Source organism: Dipteris shenzhenensis, chromosome 6, assembly GCF_047967505.1.
Source record: "Dipteris shenzhenensis isolate YYH24624 ecotype China chromosome 6, Dip_SZ_1.0, whole genome shotgun sequence".
In the NCBI taxonomy this organism is placed as follows: Eukaryota; Viridiplantae; Streptophyta; class Polypodiopsida; order Gleicheniales; family Dipteridaceae; genus Dipteris; species Dipteris shenzhenensis.
Window position 1 is genome coordinate 3,579,516 of NC_141601.1, and position 18,886 is coordinate 3,598,401.

The 18,886-nt window shown below is 42.3% G+C and overlaps 1 protein-coding gene across 2 annotated transcripts in view; it reads right to left on the reverse strand.

The window, feature by feature from the left end:
* Positions 1 to 6,121: 6,121 nt before the first annotated feature.
* The window catches only part of LOC147900651 (uncharacterized), an 88,245-nt gene continuing 75,480 nt past the window's right edge, over positions 6,122 to 18,886 (reverse strand). For both annotated transcript variants that reach the window (XM_087376188.1, XM_087376189.1), the window contains exons 7-9: positions 11,304 to 11,390; positions 7,425 to 7,518; positions 6,122 to 7,216 (exon numbers count right to left, since the gene is read on the reverse strand). In XM_087376188.1, coding sequence (XP_087232314.1) covers positions 6,438 to 7,216; positions 7,425 to 7,518; positions 11,304 to 11,390 — 960 coding nt within the window. In that variant the 3' untranslated portion in view covers positions 6,122 to 6,437. The remainder of the gene's footprint in view (positions 7,217 to 7,424; positions 7,519 to 11,303; positions 11,391 to 18,886) is intronic.

Genomic DNA, 18,886 nt, shown 5'->3' on the forward strand with positions numbered 1-18,886 from the left:
AAACACCAGATAAATTGAAATAATTTCTCCTCTTCCATTAACAACAATCCGAACGCTCTCTATTTCTATGATTGAAAACAAGTGGTCTTTCAGGCATCATAAATGCACTCCTTTTTTATGGAACCAAGGCATACCCAAAACTACATCAAATTGATCCAAAAGTGAAACAAAAATGTTCTCATGATCCACATAATCCTGGGTATGGATCCTAAGCTTGATGCTAAGAGGCGTCACAGGTACTAATTATCCTTGGAAAATCTCTCGAGCATAAAGACACTACCCTAACTCTTTTGTCTTGATCTCTCGAGCATAAAGACATTACCCTAACTCTTTTGTCCTTGGAAAATCTCTTATGAAAGAAGTTATCTGTCGCCTCGGGATCAAACAAAAATTACTACATTCTAGTCTTTTACTAAGTCGCAAAGAGAGATAAAGCTCTCTAGCCTTTAGATTGGGCACTCTCTCTAGTATGTTAGGGATTCCTCCCACAAAGTAAATGGCCATTCTTTTGTCTTTTTTTTTGTCCTTTGAGTTCTTGGATCTTTTGGGGTAGTTGGGCCTCTCAAGAATCTGTTTGTCCCATATTGTAAATACTTTCCTTCCTTTCAAAAGGTCTCAACCTATTTTGGAGTGAACTTGGACTTTTGTTTGCAAAGATCAAAGACATATAGGAATGTCCCGAGTTAAGCATGGTGCAGTTAGTATGCAAATTTTGGGACTTTACTCCTACTACAAGAGGTTCATCAAACACTTTCTCGATTTTTCATCCCCATTACATGACCATAGCAAGAAACTTATAGTTCCCAGCTAGTTTATTCCTATCAAGAAGACCATCAAAGTGGACCACATGGCAAAGTTGTTCATGGCACACATCTTCACGCACCATGGGTTGCCCAATTCAATTATAAGTGACTAAGACCCCCAGATGACGAACTTGTTTTAGAGAGTTTTATTTGGTAATAGGGGATGAAATCGGATTTTTCTTCTTCTTTTCACCCCCAAGCAGATGGTTAAAGCAAGCTTGCAAATTCCACATTGCTAGATCTCTTAAAATGGTGAGTGTCTATTAGTGGAGTTTGCATACAACACCACCACCCATAGTTCCATAGGAAAGCCCCTTTTTACGACCCATTTTCAGGACCAAGGATAAGATTTTTATGGGGTGGCTGATCAGTATGCTTGAGACCTTGAGACAATAAACTCTCAGGTTTGTATAGCCATAGAGAGATCTAGATAAAAAAACACAAAAGAGCAACAAATAAGTATGGAAGGGACCTAAAGCTCCAAGAAGGAGAGTGGGTACTCCTCAATTTTGAAAAAGGTAGACTCAAGAAGATGAAAAGGAAAGAAAAGGTTTATACAAAGCTATCTTGGACATTTTTGGGTCAGTGGGCCAATAAATAAAGTCACATACTGACTAGAACTACCAGAGATTAGTAAATATACAATGCTTTCCACATGATTCGTTTAAAAAAATATCAAGGAATGGAACCCACAAAACTAGTTCAAGAAGAACCACTAGAGGTGGAAAAAAGCAGATATAATCAATTCAAGAAGAACCACCAGAGGTGGAAGAAAAGGAGGAGATCCTCCAACCAAAGCAAATTGTGTATCACACCGAGAAGATAGGTCATAGAGGCAAGGTTGCCAGTAGGTTACTTGTCAAGTTGCAACTAATTAGAAGTCGAGGGGATGACACAAATATGTACTTCTCCCAAGAAATAAAGAGAAATCTTTTATATTTTTGGTCAAAGAAAGTTGACTTTGGTGAACTAGAATAAGTTTCATTTTCCTTTGGATTGCATTGGTTTAAGAGCATAGTGGGGATGCCCACAAGGGACTAGGATTAGTCCAAGACTAGAATGCATGCACTTGGCTAACCTCTAATGGGTTAAAGTGTTAATATCCTTTGTGCAATGTGTAGGACTTTGGAGATTGCTGAATATTCCCACTCTTTAAGGGAAAAGTACATGGCAAGTGGCACCCCATTTTATTAGAGGGACCACTTGAGCTACAAGCAATTAAGGCCCACTTGAGCTAAAATCAATTAAGGCCCCACTTTATTATAGGGCCAACTATTTTCTATTTCAACGATCTCTTTGGATCATTTTATAGAGTTGATAGCAAAATGAGGTAGATCCATGAAAAAATCAAATTGGAACAAGGTTTCTTAAATGAAAACAAGATCTTTAATAGCATAAGATAACATGTATAATTTGTTTTGGATTCAAGAAATGATGGGGAATGCTAAAGTGGGTTTTAGCCTGCTATCTACAATGAGGGACATATAAGTGATATGCAACACATCTTTTTGATATTATTCATAGGAAGTGCATTTGAAGGAATCCTCTGATAAATAAGGGAGGGAATTGGAGAAAATAATACTTAGTTGTCCATTACTAATTTTGAATGGGAAAAATATCTTCCTCATGTGGAATTTTCCTACAACAATACCACTAATAGCTCCACAAGGAAATCCCCATTCAAAGTGGTCTATGGAAAGGTAATGTTACTGCCTATTCTAAGGACCAAGGATGGTATTTTTGCTACAAATCAATATCTTCGAATCAATATGTTGAGAGCAAGAAGCAACTTTTTCTCATTCGAATAGCCATTGAAAGATCTAGAGAAACAGATTAGAGAGCTGCAGATAAGCACAGAAGGAAAATGTTAACAAACCACTACCTTGGAAGCAAGGTCAAGTTTGGTTGAGCTCCAAAAAAGGAGTTTCCTCTTAATGCTTTCAACACAGGACTAGCTTGATCTTGACCATGGTTTTGGCAGGCCGTGGAGTTTCAGCATTCTTATCCTTGCTTGTTGCATGTGGAGTCTTTCAAAGGATCCAATTATACACATGAGGATATTGGTGCATTGTTCAATAGACTCTTAGAGGAACTAAGAATGAATTGTACTTTCACAATTTCCTCATTTAATATGATCCTTCAATGTATTCCTCGAAAATAAGGTCAATGGAAGCCACTAGAAGGTATTCAATTGTGTGAGAAACGTGATGAAGAAGGTAGATCAATGCTACCATTGGTAATTACCAATGTTGCTCCTAAAAGCACATACTTGAATGACAAACATCTCATAATTTTGGGAATCAAGAAGCATCTGGAATATTGAGGTCTCATCATGGAGAATCCCAAAATATTGCATGAGAAACTTAGTTATGAGAGTCAATGCAAATACAGGTTGGTTGATTATGGAGTGGATATAAGATGGTGAGACTATGAGATTGTAAGACCTAGAGGACCGTTATTTGTCCCTACATGTAAAAAGCCAAGAGAAGAAGTCAAACCGGAGTGTGGGCTAGATGTTGCAGTGTCATATGTGGACACAAAAAAGGCATCTACTAATAATATGAATTAGGAATTCCCAACTCATCTAACTAATTAAAAATGCAATGTAATCGATCTGATGAACCAATTCTATTCTTGGGGGCCCTTCACCTAGTATACCATGCTTTCATCTCGATCGGGTCATAGGATTCCAATCCAATAATGCACAAATACATGAATAGAATGTGGTAGCATTGGTGTGGATATACTGTGGTTCCAAGATTTTAGGTGATGAATTCTCAATCCATAAAGGAAGATGTAGTGTTGTAGTAGAATAGATATTTTGAGGATAAGGATTGTTGGGAGCATGTGGATTCAATAGAATAGAGTTGGGGCACAACAAAAGTTCCAAACAAAAGAAGTAAGGTCAAAATACCACATGATGCAACCTTGAAAGCTCAAGAGAATCTGGAAAAGTTCAATCCCTGAGAATGCTTGGAAATAGAATTTGTAATGATTGGATGAGATCTTTCTTTATTACCCAAATATAATCGATCTTCTTTCAGAAATATTATCGAGACTCATGCTTTGCATCATTTTCTGTGGTGCCATTCTCCCTATGAGGTTGTGGAGAATGGCACCAGTGTGCTTACGCACATGAAAAACGAGCTTTGAAGAGCCCCTATTCATGACCCTATGTTAAGGGGTAGCACTCCGAAAGGAGCACCTTTATAGATTTTTTTAAAAAGAGCATGTAATTGGGCTATCCTACCATCCTCACCCTTGAGAAATGATAGCCTAAAATGGATGACCGTGCTCTAGACTTACTGAAGAAAATGCTTATTTTGATGTAACTTAAATAAATGATGCAAATATCTAAATAATGTCTGAACGAACAACAAATGAGCCACTGGTTTCCTCCGCTACCATTTGCCTTGATATGCTACATGACCCAATTTGAATTTGTCAATTAAAGTTTGGTTGTTTTGGTGATCAATATAGATTTTCCATCCCCAAAAAAAAAAAGGCACCATGATCACCTAATTTTTTGTCCCAAACTCAAATAAGCTCCTAATTTTCTAACATTCACCTTTTTAAACAATGGTGCACAAGTACACGCGGGCGTTGCCTCTTAGTATAGTTGTAAAGCAAGTGGTTTTGAATGCAAAAGAGAAAGCAACTATATAAAGGAAAAGCAAACACTTTTTAAAAGGATGTCAACTATTAAAAGTCAATTTTTGTAGGATGATCTCAACTTGAAACACTCATAACTGAATTAAATCTTTTAGAAATTACAAGTGGAAGGAGTTCCAATCCTCCACTATAGCACCGCCTCTATAGAAGCAATGCTGACAAACACACTAGACACTAATCCACACGCTTTAAGCCACATTCTTGAATATATGTATCACATCCAAAACAATGATACCTTCAAATCTTTTCAATAAGAAAGACTTGAGAGCCACCTCATGCCAAGTGAAGGGGTGCAAAGATCCATCCAACGTCTCAACCAATCCCTAAATTTCATGGCTGAAGGAAAATCAGACTCCTCAAGATTATTAAGTCTCGGAAGCTTTTGATATGGGTGATTCATGGGATGAAATTTCGTGGTTTCCGTACACAACCTTGCCCAACTTTTCGAAGTGGCAATGGTGTAAATGGTCACCATACCAAGGATGCTTTTGTAGTTGACTAGGGATTATTGCTTCCAAATGAAAGCAACATATTGAAAATCAATAGTAAAAAGTTATATAAGTGAAGACAAACCTTAAAAATCCACATGTAAATTGAAACCCTCCTAATCGACACTAATAGAAAAGATAAGTTTATCTTTTACTAGAGTACACAAGAGGCCCTATCAATCACATCAAAGCCATTACAAATCCCCGGAAAGAATACCCATATATAATAGAATACCTCATGTTAATTTTCGAAGGTACAATGACATTAAAAATTGCAATACAAGGAAACACTAAGAATAACATGGAAAATCTTTCACATGTACACTTGAAAGTCTTCAAACTAATAAACATGGTAAAAACAATATATTTTCATATAACTTTTTCTTGAGTAGTCATTGGTTGGACCATGATTTAAACTTCCATAATTTTTTGCATAATTACCTTGTGCTAACATCACTAAAATAATTATGTTCATGTCAAGTGCAGCTCAAAAAATCACCAAGTTTAACTCCAAAAATTAATACAAATGTTCCCGTAACAAATAATAACATGCATAAGATCCCTTTGTAATTTTGAGGAGTCACTAAATTCTCTTCCAAGAAGGCGAGTACCCACACTAAAAAGCAAATTTGATACCTTTCCTTGGTGCCCACATCTGTTACAAGGAAATGAGCTCAACTGTACGAGCCTATCTATGTCACTACCTTTTAAAGTAGAAAAATATCAATTTGAACTAAGAACATCTTACACCCTTATTTAATTCAATACAATCTGACGTGGATTTCCACCTTTTAAAAGCATAGATTGTTCACTGAATTTTAATAGTGTCTTCTAGCAAGAGTGCTGTATATCCAAAAGTTGGGATGCACCATGATTCATAGACTCAAGGTCCCTTTTAAAGCCCAATGCTTGCTCGGGGCAATGTCCTTGAAACCCTTACACATCTTCTTGACCTTAATAAGTTTGTTATAATAACATTTTCCGATAGTCTTCAAGAAAAAATTAAATACAAATTCTTTTGTTGTCTTAATTTTCTTAAATTCACACATGCACGTTAAACGCAATTGATAACATTCACATGGCATTCCTAGTCAAAATGAATTCAGTCCCACTGATGAGGCATCTTAGAATATAAGCATTTGACAGTAAGATTGTTGCTGGCTGCATGCAACTATATAAATTCGTCTTAGCCCAACTTCAAAGCAGTTTTGTCTCTTCTATTTTCGTGAATCATCACTCCTTGAAAGCATTTTATTATCACATCTACTCTACAGCATCTGATTACTAGGTGTATCAATCCTGATGAGAAGAAATGGAATCGTATACTACTTCAAGTACAGATTATGTAGTCAAAATACCACACAACAAACGCACTTGACATTATACAAACTCATATGAGTAGGTTGAAAGCATACACAATCTCAAAACTTAACTTTACATTTGGAAAGATCAAAACTGCGTACATGGATTATGTTCAGCTCTGTGGTGGTGGAGGAGGTCCACCTGGTGGAGGTGGCGCAGCAGGAGGCCCACCTGGTGGTGGTGGGGGGGCAGAAGGCCCACCTGGTGGCAGGGGGGGAGCAGAACCAGAAGGTGGTGGTAGAGCATTTGGTGCTGGAGGCCGTGGAGGCATCATTCCTTGAGGGTGTGGGGGCATCATTCCTTGAGGACGAGGCGGCGGCATTCCAGCTTGGTTGATGGGTGGAGGTGGCATGCCTTGTGGAGGTGGCATACCTTGCATTTGAGGTCCACGGACACCTCCCTGTTGAGGTGGCAGAGGTGCTCTGGGCCAACCAGGAGGACCCATTCCCATTGGTGGAGGTGGCCTTCCTGGAAACCCCTGAGGAGGTGGTGGCATGTTTGGAGGCATAGGCCTGGAACCAGGTGGGGGTGGTCTAAATTGTTGTGGTGGCATAGGCATTCCCTGCCCCTGTGGTGGAGTTTGATTTGGCCAACCAGGACCAGATTGCATTGGAGGGCCTCCAGCTTGTTGCATAGGCTGTCCCCCAAAGGGCCCCTGCTGCTGTGGAGGTGGCATCTGTCCTTGTTGAAGTGGTGGGGGAGGATTTTGAGGACCATTGCTAAATGGCGGGGGGATTCCACCATTCATGGTTGGTGGACCCATGTTGCCATTTGCATGCGGTGGTATCATTGGTGGCCCACCACCACCGGAGAGTGATGGAGGTCCACTTGCAAAAAGTGTATGAGGTCTGTTCTTCTGTATGTTTGGATTGCTTGATGCAAGCATTCTTTCTGCATCATAAAGCAGTCTGTTACAACCAAAAAATGAAAGCACAGAATGCATTCACACATAACAAATTACTAAAATTCCCACGCAGCCAACGTACTCTTTTCTTTGTTTAGCCAACGTACTCTTTCTTTGTTTTGAAATAAACCTGAGTAAATACTTGTCCTAAATAATGAGGGGAATAAAATTTGGCTCCAGCCCAGAAAACTTTACCGGCAGGCGTGCCATGACGCTCCCCTTTCGTATCCTTTTTATAAGCATACGAAACTGTGATAGATTTATTGCAGAGATATTGCCCATTCATAGCCTGCACACAATCGTATTCCTACATTAAACAACACACCTGATATGCATTGAACACACCTGATATGCATTCAATGCATGAAAGCACTGCACAACTGAGACACGTCACACAACTTCCATATAAACAATGATAGAAACGCGATGTCCAAGCACACAATCATATTCCTACATTAAACAACACACCTGATATGCATTCGATGCATAAAGGCACTGCACAACTGAGACACAACTTCCATGTAAACAATGATAGAAACGTGATGTCCAAGAATTACAATAGTACCTCATTGCCAATTTGCCTGGTTTCCCAGATACATATGCCACCTATGTACATACGCATCCATTGATGTGTGTATAAGCACCCATGCAAGCGTGTCCATACATACCTATATGTGGATGCACGTGCAGCGACACACAAACATGCACACACAGACACAGCAATACCTAAGCAAGAAGTTGCAAATTTTATAAACAGTCATCATGAATTTTAGTACCAAAACTCCCAAAAAAACACCATCAACTCAAAACTGATTACAACGGAAAATTTAGCAAATCAATAAATATGCAAGTTCTTCAATCTCAGTGGTCAAAACGTAAAATAGAAGAAGAGTTGTTGATTTCTTTTCCTTTGGGAGGGGAGGGGGCGCGAGCGCGCGCGCGCACACACACTCTGTAGAAGACCCTTAGTAACTCCTTAGCATCCTTGCTCCATAGATACCTACCTTGCTCAATAGAGGGCCTTTTTCAAGAGGCATACCTTGCTTTCAAAACCTTCAACCTCAAAGCCAAGAGGAAAGTTGTCTTGATATCAAGCTGATGTACGGAGCTCCCAATGAAAGTGCGCAGCAAAGACAATAACAATGCGAATAGTAGCGATTCTGGAAGAGGGAGCAAAAGTCAAGAAACACACGAAGTACCAAGCATGAAACAATTGCCACTATGTGACACAAGAGTATCCGAACAACCAGCCCAATCACTATCAGTGAATCCATGCATGACAAGTGAAGTATCAGCCCCATAAAGAAGGCCTAAATGCTGAGTGCCTTTGAGACATCTGAAAACACGTTTCACGGCATGCCAATGGTGCAAAAGTTGTCCAATGTACTTGGATTGTGACATCAAAATGCCCCCCTCACTGCTAGCAAATTGGATGCCCAAATAGTAGTGCAAAAGACCAAGATCAGACATAGAAAATGTCTTCTACAAATCAAGCTTAAAATCTGCAACTTGTTGAGCATGTGTCCCAATCACAAGCATGTCATACCAAAACCAACAAATCTGTCCCACGCTTGCGGATGTAAAGAGTAGCCTCTGTAGGGCAGTTCTTAAAGCCAAGTGTGAGCAAATCAGTGTGAATCCTGGAATACCAAGCCCGAGGTGCCTGCTTCAATCCATAGAGGGCCTTTTTCAAGCAGCATACCTTGCAAAAGTTGTCCAATGTACTTGGATTGTGACATCAAAATACCCCCCTCACTACTAGCAAATTGGATGCCTAAATAGTAGTGCAAAAGACCAAGATCAGACATAGAAAATGTCTTCTGCAAATCAAGCTTAAAATCTGCAACTTGTTGAGCATGTGTCCCAGTCACAAGCATGTCATACCAAAATCAGCAAATCTGTCCCACGCTTGCGGATGTAAAGAGTAGCCTCTGTAGGGCTGTTCTGAAAGCCAAGTGTGAGCAAATCAGTGTGAATCCTAGAATACCAAGCCCGAGGTGTCTGCTTCAATCCATAGAGGGCCTTTTTCAAGCGGCATACCTTGCTTTCAGAACCTTCAACCTCAAAGCCAGGAGGTTGGGAAGCATAGACCTCTTCCTGCAAATACCCACGAAGGAAAGCTATCTTGATATCAAGTTGATGTACCTCCCAACAATGAAAGTGCGAAGCAAAGGCAGTAGTGGTGATCCTAGAAGTGGGAGCAAAAGTCTCAAAGTCAATGCCTTGCTGCTGAGCATAGCCCTTAGCAACAAGACGGGCTTTGTAACGGTCCACTAAACCATCAGCTTTCCGTTTAATTTTGTAAACCCACTTAGTTCCAATGGCATTCTCAACAGGAGGCAAATCACACAACTCCCAAGTGTTATTCTGATGGATAGAATCCAATTCAGCTTGCATAGCCTTCAACCAACAACCATTCTAAAAGGCATCTTGATGACATAATAGCTCTTTATTGCATGCTGTAGCAAACCAAGGCATAAGCAACAAAACTAGCATGCTCTTTTCGGACAGCTACTCTAGTACGGACTGGCAGAGGAGTATCTTGTTTGCTGTCTTTTAATGTGTCAAGGAGCCAACAAGCAATCAAAGACATCTTGGGCATCAACAACGGGCTGTTTTTGGCAGTCCAGCAAAGGCATGTAGGCTATCTCATGGGCTATCCATAGATGCCACTAATACCTTGGTATGAGCCTACTTATAGTCAGTTAGGACTATTGGTACACTTAGTTTATGTATCATCTAGGTCAGTTAGGACACTTAGTCCAGTTATGGCAATTAGCCCTAGGGTTTTGTTATGTTGGCTCTCCCTTGAGCCTCCACACTTCAGTTTTGCAGCAATCTATTACAGCATCTCGTTTTTCTCCTTTGTGCTTCCATTTTTGAGCTTCCATTGCTTCCAACACCCAACAGTGGTATCAGAGCATGTTGGGAATCCATTCCCTCAGCCATTGACAGCTTTCCCAAGCTGTTTGGCAGCCTCCTCATTCCTCATTCCTGCTGGTTTTGCTGGTTTCTACACACCCGAAAGTGTTTGAAGCCTCTCCAAGCACTTCTGTCACGAAAACCCTGATCTTGATGCGAGAAGACCACATTTTGGAGCAACCACCGTGAAGGGAGCTGCATTTTGAGGCATTTGGAGCTGTTTTTTCTCAGTTTTTACCTCGCATATGTGGCGACTACCTGCTATACGGAATCCGTACAATTTCTACGGCTCATTTAATTCGCACGTGTGATTGTATGGCCATCCGTACAGTCCGTACACACTGTACGGACTGCTGTGCCTGCATTTAATGCACCGAAAGACTGTTTCAACCAGCCTTGAAGTTCGTGCCTGCATTTTGGTGTTGTTTTCTGCTGTACGGAACTGTCTAGGGGGGTGTGCCAGCCAAAGCAAAGCTCTTCCAGCACTTTGAAACTGTTTCGTGAAGCGTGCAAGTGTTCTCTTGCTGCCTCGAGCTGCGTGCCAGCGTTTGGAGCCATTTGGAGCTGCTGAGTTGATCCGGAGACTTCTCTTTGAGCCCTTCCCTCCTCATTTGGCATCCCTTTGCCTCGGGCTGCGAGCTTCTCTCCATTGGATCTCTTTCTCCCATTTCTACGTGCTCTCCTCCTCGTGGGAGTACTTCTTTTGCTGTAATTCTCATTTCCAGCCCTCATTTGCTCGCTTTCAGAGCCTGTAACTGCTGTACATCATTGGGTAAGCCGTTGTTGCATTGGCGTTTAGCAACTTATGCTTCATTTGCATTTTGGAAAGGCCAGGGTAGCTACTAGCAGGGGCTAGATATAGTATACACGTGCACAATTCCAACTAGCCTAACTGGCACGATCAAAAGAGTTATAGAAATCCACATATGGACTAGCTGTAACATGTAGAGCTCATAACACACATGGCTTTGTTCTGCACTAGCCACCACTTCAATAACTTAAAACACGTTCACCACAAAAAGTCATCTATTGACAGCGTATCAATTCATGTTGTCGGTAGCATTAACCAAATTTTCCTAACAAACTCAGCATTTTTATTTTTTAAAGGACTTGATAAGTAGCAGTGAAGGACATTTTACTCAGCATAATTACCTCAATAGCTGCATCGGAGGCCTCAAATGAATCATAGCTAATGAATCCAAAGCCCCTAGAATTTCCAGAATCTTGATCCCTCATAATCTATTGACAAAAGCACTGGCGATCAATACAAGAGACTCTATGGCAGTTCGACGACATACTATTCAATCAAAAAAACTATAGCTTTATCAAACCATGCTCTCTAGCAGACGTGACTTTCAAATACCATCAAGGAAGAAAAGCAAATACTATTAAAAACTCGGACAGAAAACAAAAGGAAGGAGAAAACATGACATCAACACCTTTAAAAACAAGGAAGAAAATAAAAAATCATTAAAAGCAAAAAACAGTTAAGATTTACTTTTAGACAAGAAAATAGACGTACAATCTAAGGTGACAATATGTACATGAGCCATAACAGTTACTGTGTCCAATTCATCCCCAATATACACAGGGGTCAGCGTTCCAACTTCCAATCGCACACAAAACATGAGTCACAATTCACTTTTTGAATTTAATGTAGCTTAACAGGATGAACCTACATGAATTAAACATCTTGGTGGTTCCAACCTCCTTTGCCAACTCTCCAAACCTGCACCAATCATCCTCAGAGCATATCTGGTACAAGCTTTAAATCCTGGATTGTGAATCTCACATTTACTGATTGTGCATCAGAGATATCTACTAGCAGATGCAACCAATCGTGTTCTTGTAATCGCTTACATGTCTTCCAAACTGCTGGAAACGAACATAAGAAACTAGGATCTAGAACTATACAGTGGCAAGAGACTTAGTATAGCATTATCATTTGTGTTGCTTCAAATGTACAAAGCAGTGTTGGACATGCACAACCACTAAAAACATAGAGCAGTTGCTTTTTGAAAACTGTGTACGCATAGAAGCCTGCTGAGTAGACATACCAGGGGCTACTGTGTGTGTGTGTAAATATATATAGCTGCACACACAAAACATACAGCAACATAGAGATTGAATAGACATAGAGAGCAATTTTCTTTCTATACACAAGCAGGCTGCTGGTGACTCTTATTGTTGTCGTGTTTAATTTATCTAGGTCACCTCCCCCCGGGGAGATGTACCAATAGGGTCTGAGAGCTCCACATTTGGGATGGTATAAGGGCTGCCACACAGGCAGCATGCAAGCTGCCATGTGGGCAGCTTAAACAGCAATACCAGGCTGCTGTTGGATGTAAAGCACTCTTTCCTAGTTCTCTACTTCGATCACGGGAGCAGCACCATGAATCACCTCCCAGCCATATCTCACTGAGGCTGACAAGCAGACAGAGATCTTCATTCGAAAATCAACGTGAATAATTTCCTTCTCTTCTCTCTCTAGCCTCAGCAAGCCCCAATTCCTTAGATAGATCTAGATGCCACATGTCATCCATATAGGGCCTTCCTAATGCAATATTTCACCCCTCTCTTGGGATGCATTAAATTCTTTGCCCCTAGGCACAACCTTTGCATTAGGCCGTTGGCCTTAGATCTACCTAGTCTGGTGCTATCAGCCCTCACCTAGGACCTTGACATTAAATCCCTCCCGATCATTTACATGAAGCGCAAACAAATATATTACAAAGATAGATCCTTTAAGGGAAATGTCGACTGATTCTTCTGAGGTCATGCTACCTCGGCTAGAGCGTAACATTCCTTCCCTCTTCAGACATCTGCGTCCTCGATGATAAAATCTGGGAACACTCTCCGCAACTAATATACGGATTCCCAGGTAGCTTCGGATAGAGGCTGACCATGCCATGCAACCAACACCGTGGGTATCTTCCGATTTCGTATTTGCATTGTTCCTCGGTCCAGGATTCTTGTTGGTTTGCGCCTTGCAATATCCTCTATCTCCTGAAACAAAACCACACCTTCGATTAGTGAGTCACCTGTATGTAAAAATTTATTTAAGCGCGAAACATGAAAAACCGGATGCACCTTACACCCCTGTGGCAATTCTAATTTATAGGCTACACTACCTATTCTCTTTAGAATTAACCACGGCCCACAGTATCGAGGTGATAACTTAGCACACTCTCCTGAAGTCAACGACTTCAAGTGCGAAGAAACTCTGAGAAAAACTTTTTCTCCTTCCTTAAATACTCTTATAGACCGGTTTTCATCCGCATACACCTTGGCTCTATCCATAGCCTGGCGGATATTAGCTCTCGCAAGTGCTAGCATCTCCCGCATCTGAACTACAAAGTTCGCGGCACTAGGCACTTTCTGAGGTACCCCAACTATAGTTGGATTTGCTGGTCTATAACCATAGTTCAGCTCAAACGGACTGAGAACCCAGTAGAGGAATGTTTTCTATCATTGTAGGCAAACTCCAACAATGGCAACCACTTGTCCCACATATGTTGCCTCAATGACACATATGCTCTCAGCATATCCTCTAAAGTTTGGTTGACTCTCTCCGTCTGACCATCCGTCTCAGGATGATCCCCACTACTCATTCCCAACTTAGTCCTTAGTGTCTCAAATACCGCTGTCCAAAAATGACCGGTAAATCTAACATCTCTGTCTAACACTATGGATCTAGGCAATCCATGCAGACGAAATATATGTCTGATGAACAAATCCGCCACTTGCGGGACACTAACAGACTCTCTAGTCGGAATGAAGTGAGCCATTTTGGTTAGACGATCAACCACCACAAGGATAGAATCATACCCTCCTTGTGTCGTAGGCAGCCCTACAATAAAGTCCATGGAAATGCTCTCCCACTTACTTAGTGGTATTTCCAAGGGCTGTAAAAGTCCGGGTGGCTTCACCCGCTCGGCCTTGCTTACCTGACACGAGAAACACCGTGTCACATATTCATGAATATGCTTTTTCATCTTTGGCCAAAAGAAATCTCGCTTCACGAGATCATATGTCTTCTCGACTCCTGGATGTCCCGCACACGGGCTATCATGGCACTGTCGAATGACTCTCTGCCTGAGATCATTCTGACTAGGTACTACAACCTTGCCATTTCTAACTAGCATACCATCCCTTATGGTATATCTTGCATAGGTTTGGCCTTTTCTGGATGCCAAGTCATCCTTTTCATTTTCCCCGGGTTTTAACACATGAGCCTTAGGCCATAAGCTCTGATAAACTCGTCCACTTTTGGAGTTTCTCTAATCTCGGTCATTAGAGCACTCTCTAATACCGTGAAACTCAGGTTATGCATAATGCGAGACAACGCATCAGCAACCTTATTATCTTTTCCTCTTCGGTACCGAATCGTTAGATTAAACTCCTGCATGAGCTCTGCCCACCTAGCTTGGCGGCCCCTCAAGTCAGGCTGTTTACAAAAATGTTTCAGAGTATCATGATCCACATCCACATAAAACTCTGAACCATATAAGTAATGCCTCCATGTTTTCAAAGCATGGATAACAGCATGCAACTCCAATTCATGAGTTGGCCAATTCCTTTGAGAGGGAGAAAGCTTCTTGCTTTCAAAGGCTACTGGCCTTCCCTCTTGAAGGAAGACTGCTCCTACCGCAATGCCACTTGCATCGGTTTCTAGGAACAATGGTTTCTGGGGATCAACTATTTTTAACACCGGTCCTGTGACCACAGCTTGTTTTATGGTGTTAAAACTTTCTTGTTGATTCTGTCCCCAATTAAAAGGTACTTTATCTAAGGTCAGATCAGTCAATGGCGATACTATTCCGGAATATCCTTTGATATGCCTTCTATAAAACTGGACAAATCCCAAGAATGATCGCAACGCGGTCAGACTCTGAGGGATTGGCCAAGTCAGTATCGCCGCCACTTTCTTCGGATCCATTTCTACCCCCTGTGGAGTAATTATGAACCCTAAATATTCAAGCCTAACCATACATAGTATAGTTTTCTTTTTATTTACATAAAGACTGGCTTTCCTCAAAGTACTGAACACTACTCTTAAGTGTTCACGATGCTCAGTAATACTTTTACTGAATATCAGGATATCGTCAATAAAATGTACTACGAACTTTCCGATATACGGATGTAGTAAATCGTTCATAAGCATGACGAAGGTCGCCGGAGCATTGGTAAGTCCGAAGGGCATTACCAAAAACTCATAATGACCAAACCTGCTTCTGAAAGCGGTTTTATGCACATCCTCGGCTCTAATCCGGATCTGATGGTAGCCACACTTAAGATCTATCTTACAGAAAATCACGGCTCCATATATACAAAGACGAAACGTATCATCCTTTTTCTTCTTTGATATCACTGGCGAAGCAAAAGGTGAGAAACTTGGTTGAATCTGCCCCAACTTGAGGTATTCTTCCAGTTGTCTACGCACCTCCGCCTCTTCGGTAAAACTCACTCTATAGGGCGGCCTATTTACAGGTTCTGCCCCCGAGATCAGTTCAATCTTATGTTGAACTTTCCGCTCTGGAGGTAACTCATAAGGTAGTTCATCCCTAAAACATTCAGAGAACTCCTCTGTTATAAGATTAGCCAGCTTGGCCATCTCACCACTTTGCGTAACATCAGTGCTAGCCGAAGAATCATCAACCGGCTCTACCGACGCTGTGCAAAGGAATAAAAACTCTACTTGAGCTTTTCGGATTTCCATCATGGAAACCAACGGTCCCTGAGGTATATCTTTTTCACCTCGCAAGACATAAAGCACATCATTCATCTTGAATTGATATACGTGCTTTTTTCAATCAATTGCTGGATTCTTCTTAGAATGCCACGCCATACCCAGGGCTATATCTGCATGAGCAAGCTTGGTCATTTCAAAATCAAGCTTCTCAGCATAGTCCTGAATATGAAGCTCCAACTGGGTAACCCTTTGGTCCCATACTTCAGTTGAACTTCCATCTGCCATCCTGACTGTATACGCATAGTCAGATGGACTTGTCTTTAATTTCAGCCTCTTCACGAGCTTGGAGTTAATCACATTGTGAGTTGACGCCGAGTCAAACAACACAATGACATCACGATTGGCCACTTGCCCTTTCATTTTAATTAACTCCGTATCATTAAAGGCTGTATACCTCGTTGCTGCGGGCTTAGATAGGATGTTATCAGGTGCACTCATCACTAGCTCAGCAACAGACACACATAACAAACAAGGTACTAACCTCTGAGAAGATCCCGCTAGCTGAATCTGCATCTCTTCCGCTCTGGGACTTCCCTGCATCTCCACGTCGCACTCTGAGATCACCATCTCACCCATCTGACGATCTTTGTTACGTGGACAATCCTTCCACTGATGAGGCTGAAGGCAACCAAAACATAAGCCTTCTCTCCTCGCTTTTTCCCTTTGTTCTGGGTTCAAGGGAGACTTAGACCAAGCCCGGGCTGCCATTGGGGTTACTTTCCTTTTCACTCCAATGGTGGTACTTGGTTTAGGAGTTTCAGCCGGTCTCGCCTGCTTGGCTTGACCACTCGGCTGCAAACCACTCCCTCTACTAGCCCACTTCTTCTTAAACCCAGATTTCTTCGGATACCCATACTGGGTTCCGACTTGTGCAAACCCACTTGGCTTGCTGCCCTTGGCATCCTCATAGTTCAGGGCTATAGCTATTGCATCATCTAACGTGTTCGCGTACTTAGCCCGAACTTCCATTTTTATTCGATCATTCAATCCAAATATGAAATCTTTCACTTGGATTGATTGAGGCAGGGGTTCGTCAACCTTCATTACACTCTCTCGAAACTTATCAGTGTATTCTGCCACTGATAAATTTCTCTGACGAAGGTTCCTATATTGATCCCAAGCTCGGGATGCTTCGTCAGGAGGTAAGAAGTGTTTCCTAAACTCTCTTTTAAACCCCTCCCAGATAGTGGATGCTATACCATCTTTTTGTTGTTTGATCCACCACCGATCCGCTGCCTCACTAAACATGTGGGTGGCCTCACGGATCTTCTTGATGTCATTTCTGATTTCACAAATGGCGAACGCCTCGTCCCATTTGTGTAACTAGGTCTCAATGACATCGGAGCTACGGTCGTTCATCCGACCAGAATACTTTTCCGGTCTGTAATTAGCAATATTTGGCACTTTAGCCTTCCTAGGCTCGACCGTATGGACACTAGACTCCAGTTCCATTGGAGCCTTTCCCTTCTCCTCTCGAGAAGGTCTGGCAGACATACTATGTATCGCTCTCCTAAGTTCGGACTGCCCTGCATTGGCCTGTAATTGCTGCGCTAACAACTGTTGCAAGGCATCCTCCAGCAATGCAATCTTGCCAGATAAAGTGTGAGCTACTGGGCGCGACCCCTGCTGGGTCGGCCGGACTCCTGATTCACCAGGGTCCCTCCTGGAAGCCCCTTCTTCTGCTTCCATTCCGTTCAATGGGTGTTTTGTTCTGTTTTGATTCTTTTCTCTCTTTTTTTAACACCACTAGAAAATTGTATTTACAAGCTGACACAATTCAATGTACTAACAGTCTGGCACAATTCCCTATACTAGGGAATTCCTACAATCCCACATTCACACTGATCAGGCATTTAATACAGGCATATATCTCAGATGGCGCTTTTCCCTATACTAGGGAAATTTCTGCAAACTGACTCTGACCGAAGCACACATGCATACACAGGCATAGTAACTGTAGACCCTGCTGTACAGAAATAATAGGCTGCACAACAAAAACTGAAATCTTATAATGAAGGAAAATTTGATGCTCCCTGGAAGCTCCACGCAATTCGAGTCCCCGAAGCCTGCAGCCTCCACGTACTATCTGCTTGCAACTGATACGACTTTTGTTTTCTTTTACTTCTGTTTGGAACCTGTCACGGCCTACGAGCAGAATGCATGGCGTTGGAGACCGCTGCGCGTACGTGTGCCAAGAAAGTAGACCACGGGCTAGCCAGCCTGCACTGTGTCACCTGGGATCCCCATGCTCCACCAACGATTTATTTGGGCCAATTGGTCTCCCTGCTCACGACCTCCTGGCGTCAACGAATGTCGAAGGGCCTTACAAGACCTTCCGCTCCAGCAGCAGCTTCAACGCCTGCGTGTCCCGCTCCTACGCTCTACGACCTGCTTGCGTAGGCCAGCGCCAATCGATTTGACGCTCACGTCCGTCGACGACCCAGCTCTGTCCTTCCAGCTACGCTCCAGGCCTATTATCGATCACGTGAATGCTCGAATTCCTTGCCTTACGGGAGCGCCATCGTTCACGGCATCGTCAGCAGCTTTAGATCTCCCTCGACGCTGGTCTGTAATTACGCGGCCTTTTACACTTGTCTACCCTGTTCAAGGCCCTACGCTCCTCTATCCATCACGTGAAGGCCACCGTTGGACGACTAGCGCACTGCGATGACCAGACACCTTCACGGGCACACCCCTCTCTGATTTCGTTGTAGTTGCGGGAGCGCCAACAGCCCCTTTTCCTAGTTCGTGGACGTAGCCTTGGAGGGCTCTGACTGTAAGTCCGCCAGGGAAGCAGGTCGACACCTACTTCGGACCAGTCAACCACATAACACCTCGAAGGTCTTCATTCCATCACAATCTTTCTATTCGAAGCCGTTTGTGTAGGCCAGCGTCGATCAAACCCCGCCGTCAAGCCCATGAACAGTCCCGTTCTTCTGCACGTCACGTATCCCTTGATCTCTCCATAAGCTCTGATACCAAT